The following is an 8641-nucleotide window of genomic DNA, read 5'->3' as shown; positions in this document are numbered from 1 at the left end:
CATGTTATTGTTAGGATTATCGAACTCTGAAATCTCTATGATAATATTGTCCACTTAAATTTAAGTTTTTGTAAATTTACTTTTAAATTTTATCTAAAAAATTCTCATACTAATATCGATATTGTTCACACTTATATACCTTTAATTTTCTTCACGTGAAATTTTAATTTGCACACCTTACAATAATTTTCATTATTATTATTATATATTATATTGTTTTAGTAAATTAATTAAACTTTTAATGTCATTTTCAAGTAACGTGAAAGAACCATCCTGCCAAGTGTAGTGGCTGCATGTGTTTCCATGTGGCCAGAAAAAGTAAATAAAAAAGGAAATAAAGAAACAGAAGAGGATCACCGGCTATGGCGGATTGGGATTGCACAATACACAATGCTCATCTTCTTCAGCGTCACCGTCCCCTTCTTCTCCGCTTCGAGAAACCCAATTTACAGAGCAACGGCGCCACCTTTGATTTTCTCTCTCGGCGCGCTGTGTTGTCTTCTCTTGGCCGGCTCGGAAGCGCAGCTCACAGTCGGCTTCTACTCGAGCACATGCCCCAAAGCCGAGTCCATCGTCGCCTCCGTCGTCAAACAGGCCGCCAGCAGCAACCCTAGAATTCCCGCCATCTTGCTCCGGCTCCATTTTCACGACTGCTACGTCGAGGTTCTCTCTCTCTGTGTGTGTGTGTGTGTGTGTGTATTGAACAGGAATTGGTTGATTTCTCTGTATTCAATTAATTGGGCATCAAAAGGGGTGCGACGGATCGATTCTGATCGAAAACGGCGACGATGCGGAGAAGACAGCGTTTGGGCACCAAGGAGTGGAGGGATTCGAGGAAATCGACAGGGCCAAGGCAGAGCTCGAGGCGGGGTGCCCGGGAGTGGTTTCGTGCGCCGACATTGTCGCCTTGGCCGCCAGAGACGCCGTCGCCTTGGTATGATCTTCAGTTCGCTTAATTAATTTTTCGTCTCTTTTAACATCTCGAAATTTTTGAACACGGATTATGAAATGGATGTTGACTTGCAGAGCAAAGGGGTGGTCTACGAGGTTCAGACCGGGCGGAGAGATGGCCGGGTTTCCAGCAGGTCTCTCGCCGCCGACGTGCCGGATGTCGATGACTCGATTCAGCTTCTCAAATCCAAATTCAGGAAGAAGGGTCTCTCGGACAAAGATCTTGTGCTCCTCAGCGGTAATATAATATATATACACACTAACACACAATTCATTTCATCCAAACCCCTTCAAAATAGCCTTTATTCATATTTATACGGACAAAGATTGGTAGCCCCCAAGCCTCCCGGACATAGCCGTCGAATAAGTAATATTTGACATAAGAGTTAAAAGATGAAATCTGTGATTTATCTGCCATTGACGTAATCGAGGGTACGAACACTGAGAATCGTGCAAGAGCAGTCATCCCAAGATTGGTGATCTCTCAGGATATAGGTCAAGTGATAGGCAAGTGATACGCTGAGGTTAGTATCAGTAGGTCACAAATTTGATACTCGGCCTAAGCAAGGGTCAAGGGTTCACCTGCGATTTACTTCTTATGTCGAAATTGAGAATACGAGAGTCGGGAGATTACACAAAGGCGATAATCTCAAGATTGGTAAGATTGTAGCCCCCATGACACATGTCAAGTGGTTGGGTCACGATAAGTTATGATTCACACTAGTAAGTCACGAGTTCAATTTCTTGCCTTACGTAGTGAGGTAAAGACTCCACACATGATTTATTTTCTTTGTCGAAATCTATAATACGAGCGACAAGAGACTACGCAAAGACTATAATCCCAAGATTGGTGAGGTTGCACACATGTTATTGAATCTTTTGATTTATTAAAAGTAGCTTATATTTTGGATAGCCTTAAAATTAAAATAATTTTTTATAATTTATTTAAATTTCATATTTCAGATTCGACTAAATTTTACGTTAGTTGTCGATTAGCTAAGACAACCCTTCTTCATTAAGAAGGGTGGTCCATTGCATGTCTCCTTTGAAGAGAGATTCTCCATCTCAGAATCTGGTATGAATTTTTAAAATGGTATGATAATGGTTGGTACTGTCTATGAAAATTCATATCAAAACCCCAGTTTGTGGACATTTTAATTACCTCTTGAAGGCCTAAGAAAACAATGTACGTAGTCCACGCCTATATATGCTATCTTTAGCCAAAGTAAAAAACTTTGTCAAAATATGTTGCCACACACACACACATATATATATATATATATATTACTTCCCTTTTAATTTCAAGTACTCGGCCAAATATTGGGCTTTGGAGATTGCCAATTAATTAATTGATGAATATGTGTGTGTGTGTGTGTGTATCAGCTGCACATACGATTGGCACCACAGCTTGCTTCTTCATGGACACTCGACTCTACAACTTCAACGGAAAACCGGAGCAGTCGGATCCGGCCATCAACCCCCCCTTCCTGCAGAAGCTCAAAGCTCAGTGCCCCAAAGGCGGAGACGTCAACGTCAGAATTCCGCTCGACATCGTCAGCAGCGAAGTCTTCGACGATCAGATTCTGCGCAATGTGCGGGACGGTGTGGCAGTGATCTCGTCGGACGCCCGGCTCTACGATGACGAGGCCACGAGGCTGGTGGTTGATTCCTACGTCGTCGCCGCCGGCTCCTCCTCCTCCTCCTCGGGATCGCCATTTGAGCGGGACTTCGCCGAATCGATGGTGAAGATGGGCCAATTGGGCGTCAAGACTGGATCGCAGGGCGAGATCAGGCGAAACTGCAGGGCTTTTAATTGATCATTCTGAGCTCGCTGTGTGTGTGTGTGTGTGTGTTAAGATTAAGATCATTGTGGACGTTAAAAATAAAAGTATAAATGAATACGTTGTTGCATGAAGCTTCTCAGAGTTATGAGTCTGATTAAGTGTCTAATTTGTAAATTAATTACAACGTGTAACTAAATTTCTTGTCCTAAAAGAATAATGTATGATAGCATGGTGATCGTTGAAGTCGGACCCATCTGGATTCTGAGCCAATGGTGACGGTTTGAATGGTCCTTTATTAAACCGTGCTACATCTACATACAGCTTACACATAGTCTTACATAAACATGTAAAATAACAAAAAAAAATATTCACCCATTTACTGTCTTTTCTTTGTTCTCTCTTCTCTATTTGCAACAACGGATGAAGCGATCAAGCTTTATCCGCGATGAAGCTCGATCGACGCGAGACGACAATGGTCAAGCAACTAAAGATGCTTCAGCAAGACATGCAAGGTAACGGTGGCGAGAGATGAGGTGAGACGAGACGATGGTTATTAGAGATAACCATGAAAAGGGAGAGAGAGGAAAAGGGAGGTGGCCAAGGGCATGGGAATTTATAATTGAGTAAGGGCTATTTTTGTCATTCCAATATGTGTTTGTCAACTATTTTGTACAATTATCATTTTCTTTATTGAATTTGGGGGTATTTAGGGTTCTATCCGTATCAATTCTATCCAATGTGATGGTCCATTTAATTAGTTTGGATTATTTTTTTTAAATTTGATTTACTTCTAATTTTATTTGATTTCAACTTAATCTATATATTAGGTCGGATATCTAGTAATTCAATCTAATCATTGGGTCTACTAATTCAATCTGATGCCATTTGATGATACATTCAGATAAAATTCTACAGATTTTAAGACCCAATATGATCAACCTGGAATAATATAGTTAGGGTAAATGTGTATAAAATTCTACAGATTTTAAGACCCAATATGGTCAACTTGGAATAATGTAGTTAGGGTAAATGTGTATACATGGAAATAAGTATAATTGAGATGAAAATGTTAGGGTAAATGCTACTATGACTCAAAATACAATAATCTCTTCTTATATTAGTAGTTATATATTGAGCAATAGTGGTGCAAGGTGATGTAGAAAAATATTAATTAAATGAATATATCATTTAATAATTTTTGTCATTTAAATAGGATCTTAAATAATAATCAAGTTAAAAAAAATAAAAATAGAGTTAAAGGTATTTTAATTGTAGATTGAGACACGATGACGCATTTATCTAAGAGTAAAAACGTCTCTTATTACACCGAATATTACGACGTTCTCTTTTTAAGATCCAACAATCTCTCTGGGTATTCTTGTGTTACAGAATCACTCATGTAATCTCCCTTTATCCCATATGCTCTAAGAAAAGAAATATAAATTATATGATTGTAACTTGTTATAAAAACGTGGAGAAAAAATAAATTAATTTTCTTTCTTCTAATGTGGCATTACTACCAAGGCCTCAAAGTGTGAGAGAAAAAGGAGATAGAAAGTGAGAATAAAATGTTTTTTTTTTCCTTTCTTTTGAAGTGTTGTGGCGTCTTATATAATGAATTCTTTAATAAATTTTCTGCACATTAGAGTCTTTTAAGGAGATGTTGCTAAGTTTTTCTATTTTATCTATTTATTTATTTTAAATAAATGTGGAGCTTATTCAGGGATTGCTCGATCTCTTCTTCCAGTCTTATTTCATTTCAAAAGCTGACTAAATTATCAATCTAATGTTAATCAGACATTAAATATATTCAGCAAATTGGTTTGAATTAATAATCAAAGGGAATAAGAATTTCAAGACTGGAGGACGCATGATGATGGCTTTCAAGATTTCAAAGCATAATTGGTCCTGTCTTGGATATATGTAATAATATAAATCAAGACTAAAATCTTGAGATAATATAATGAATATCTTTATTTTTATAACAGGTATGAGCTATGTATGGCCTATATGGCTTGTAATTGTTGGGCTCCCAATAAAAGCATTGTGCAGTAATGTCAATTCTCAAGTGATTGGCAACGAACCTGAATCAAATTCAGCATCAATTCTAGAATTGAATTTGGCTGCTTTAAACAAACAAACGTTGCAGACTGTTTGTCATTGTCATTAGTGGGACACAAGAACTACAAAGCAAAGCAAGCAAAGCATACAAGGGAAAGCTAAATTCAGATAGAATTCAATTCAGGGACTGATCATCAGCTGGCGGACACTTTTGGGTACCAAGTGTCCCAACCCACCCAAGGCAGTTGGAAAACCCCAATCCAATCCTAGAAATGACGTCCATTTCGCGCCTGTTGTTTGTCGGGTTGCTTCTCTTCGTCAAGGGGGGGCTTGCCCTGCATTCCCATCTCCGCCGATCCATCGCCGGCAGCTCTCTTGGCGCCTCCTCCACCCTTCTTGTCACGATAAATGGCGTATAAGATCAGCTGGACTGCTCCTAACCCACTTCCAAAACCATTGGGAACCTGTCACCGTACGTATAATTATACTTTTATCTCCACTAACATATTAATCATTTTTATTTATTATCTTTTATCTTTTAGAAAGCCTTCTATATATATTACGATAATAATCGTCTGGTATGTATATATGGTGAAATTGAAGTGTTAGTACTTACAGCGACGAAAGGATCCTTTCCGAGGAGTCCGAAGATGAACCAGGAAGTGCCACATAAGAAAACAAACAGCGACAAGAAAAATGGCATGAACTCCACGCTTTTTGTTTTTATCACCATTCTCTGCGTTATAATATTAATTCCAATCATCTTCAAAACCACGTAAGTTTTATAGAATTGAATTGATGTCTAGATATCCGAATTTTAGAACATATTCAAGGGCAGAGCTAGAAAAAAATTTCCAATGAGGAGGATAGGAAAGTTATTAAAGGAAAAAATAAAAAATAATGTAATAATATAAATATACTAAAAGTTAACATAATTTATTCAATATCTTACGATAGTTTTTTTTGGGAGAATTTGAAATTAAATTATCGGAATTTATGATTTTAATTTACTAATTAATTTTTTTTATATAATTAAAATAGTTGGATTTAAGTAAAAATTCAGCCCAATATGAATGATGGCCTGCTAAAAATTTTAAACTAGTATAGGCTTCAATGAGTGGCGAGCCAAGTCCCACTGAAAACTACACTGACTCCGCCTCTAAAGATATTTCACATATGTCAATTATTATTAACGTATGAAAATAAAGGAACAATAGTATCGGATTTGATCTGTTATTTGCGTCGGATGCCCGATACTGACATGACACTACTACATCAGAGTAACAACAAGGGGAGACGAATTGGACAGGGGCATTTCGCCCATCTCTCTTGATTGTTACTCTGGCATGACAGTGATATGTTAGCGTGAGACAATAATTATGTTGTTTGACGTCGACAACAGATTAAATCTCACAATAATATTTGATTTAAAATTGTTAGGTCGAACAGTCAAAAGAATGGATAAAATATTGTTAACTTTATCATTATTAAGGGCCCCATGCCATTTCATGTAACAAAAATAAAATAACTATTTCACCCTCTAAATCTATTTAGCCAACTCACCATTTTAAGCTAAATATTTTTCTATAACTTTTGTAAGTATGATGTTAGTGAGTGTTTTTTTTTTTTGTGTGACTAATATATAAATATAAATAAAAGGACATGAGTTAGAGACCCAGCATTAGATGGTGGCCAGAATTAACTCTAGTACTAACTAAAGAGATCTCCGCAAGGTTAATTATTGCATAGATATTGTATAATTAAGATTATTATGGTGCAAGAAATTGTAATTGATCAATTTATAAATCATGACACCAAAAAGAAAGAAACTCTTCTTTAAGACATCCCCCCCGGTAAAGCAATCAAATAAAGTGGCCTGACCACGTGGCCCATGCTTAGGACGCATCCAATAATGGCCTATAACTCTATAAATAAAATGTATATTTTAGATTTTTATAATTAATAATAATTATCAAGTACAACTATTTATTTATGGAAATAATAAAAATTATAATTTTTTGAAAATTCTCAATGTATTAATTTAAATTTTTGAAAATTCAAAATTATATTTTGTAACAAAAATAAACAAAAAAATTGAAGATAGGCTTACTTTTATTGGAGTTCACTTGTCTGTATCAACCTATTTATAATGAGTCTTGTTATTTTGTTCGAGAGTCTCACACACAGAGGCTTATCGAGAGAGGCCAAAAAGACAAAAATGCCCCTCATCCATATATAAATTTACTCATTTTCATGTTGCAACCTCTCCTCTCATCTCTCTCCTTCCCATGGTTGTCACCTCTAGCAAGGTCTGGCACTCGCCCCGCCTCGCCTAATCTTACGCTGACCACCGTTGCAACGGATGGGGAGGATGCAACGATAGTTTGTGTAAGGTGAGGCGACGACAAGGTGTTGAAGTTTGCTAGAGGTTGACGACCATGGGAAGGAGAGAGGAAAATGGAGATTACATTAGAGAAGGGGTAAATTTGTATTTAATTAAGGGGTATTTTTATCTTTTTGGCCCCACTATGTGAGACTCTCAAAACAAAATAACATTAATCATCTATAATACACTCTATATATGTCTTAAAAGAGCTAGAATCTCTCTATATATATGTATATATATATATATATTTATGTAGTTTATAATAGAGGTTAATAAATTAGTAATTACGTACTTACCATGATGGAGAGAGGGGAAGCGTACATGATGATGGAGAAGATGGAGGCGGCCAGGCCGCAGAAGAGCTTTCTGCCTTTGCCGTGAAGGACCAAGAGGGAGACGAGGGCCACTCCGGCGAACACGCTCAGCACGAACACCAGAATCCCAAATATCTTCGCCTTCTCCTTCTTCGGCGCGAATATCAGGAATATCATCACATAGATGGCCTCAATGCCCGATCCTGTCCCATTTGTTGTCGATACCAGTATGTTGTTTGGGGAAACAAATGGCATTCCGTACCTAACAAAAAGAAAGCTTCAGAATAGAATAGTACTATTGTATAAAAGCTCAATTTATTCTCATTGATTATCCTAGTAATTAAAGCTCAATTTCAAAGGGCTTTAAACAAAAATCAAGGAAATGATGAAGACGTACGTACGTACAGAGACCAAGAACGTTTAGCTAGCAAGGTTGGTTGGTTGGTTGGTTGGAAGGAAATTAATATTATTGATTATTAGTTAATAATTAATTCCAAGAACTCACCACGCAGAAAGCAAGCAGTTGAGTAAGGTCATGACGTAGGGAATGCCCGAGAACTCCTCCGTGGATTTGTTCCTTATTATCCTCTTAAACGTAATCCTAACCATTCATTAACCAACAAAAAAAGGCTCATCATTAGAATTAATTAGCACAACTGTTCAACAACTTTCTCCGAACAACAATTAAACGATCATATATACCTCTCCAGATCAAATACAGAAGAAGAAGAAGAAGAAGAAGAAGAAGAAGAAGAAGAAGAAGAAGAAGGCTGCTTACATCGGTGCCAGAAACAGCAACAGCGCATTAGCATTGCCTGTTGCAAGAATTAAGGGTGAATCCGAAGCAAAAACGAAACGAATATTAAAAGAATTTAAAGCGGAATATTATAATCGGTTCACTAACCTACAACACCGAACACAAAGTGCGCAGCGTTACCCATCACTCGAGTTACTAATCTTCGCGTTCTTCGTCGATCAACGGAACCAGAAAACCAGCCGGAATTAGTACCCAGAGCAGAGACAGTCTGACAGGGGTTCGGTTAATTCTTCACGGGTGGTGGTCTCTCACTGAGGTTCAGTGTATCTATACAATATATAGAAACAAAGAGGGAAAACGATGGAAACCCCCCCCCCCAAAAAAAAAA

The 8641-nt window shown here is 37.4% G+C and overlaps 2 protein-coding genes across 2 annotated transcripts; one reads left to right on the top strand and one right to left on the bottom strand.

Moving 5' to 3' along the window:
- The first annotated feature begins 370 nt into the window (after positions 1-370).
- On the top strand, positions 371-2994 carry LOC127808357 (peroxidase 43). Its single transcript, XM_052346868.1, has 4 exons — positions 371-663; positions 752-934; positions 1027-1189; positions 2335-2994. The coding sequence occupies exons 1-4, from the start codon at positions 391-393 to the stop codon at positions 2766-2768; spliced, it is 1053 nt and encodes a 350-aa protein (XP_052202828.1). The 5' UTR covers positions 371-390; the 3' UTR covers positions 2769-2994.
- Positions 2995-4938: 1944 nt separating this feature from the next.
- Positions 4939-8641, bottom strand: LOC127807180 (bidirectional sugar transporter SWEET1-like). Its single transcript, XM_052344841.1, has 6 exons — positions 8401-8641; positions 8275-8311; positions 8002-8097; positions 7479-7758; positions 5413-5532; positions 4939-5260 (listed from the first exon to the last, which is right to left on the bottom strand). The coding sequence occupies exons 1-6, from the start codon at positions 8435-8437 to the stop codon at positions 5063-5065; spliced, it is 768 nt and encodes a 255-aa protein (XP_052200801.1). The 5' UTR covers positions 8438-8641; the 3' UTR covers positions 4939-5062.

The sequence above is a fragment of the Diospyros lotus genome, chromosome 8, assembly GCF_014633365.1.
Source record: "Diospyros lotus cultivar Yz01 chromosome 8, ASM1463336v1, whole genome shotgun sequence".
Classification (NCBI taxonomy): Eukaryota; Viridiplantae; Streptophyta; class Magnoliopsida; order Ericales; family Ebenaceae; genus Diospyros; species Diospyros lotus.
Note: the sequence above shows the minus strand (reverse complement) of the source record. Positions and strands in the feature narration are given on the sequence as shown.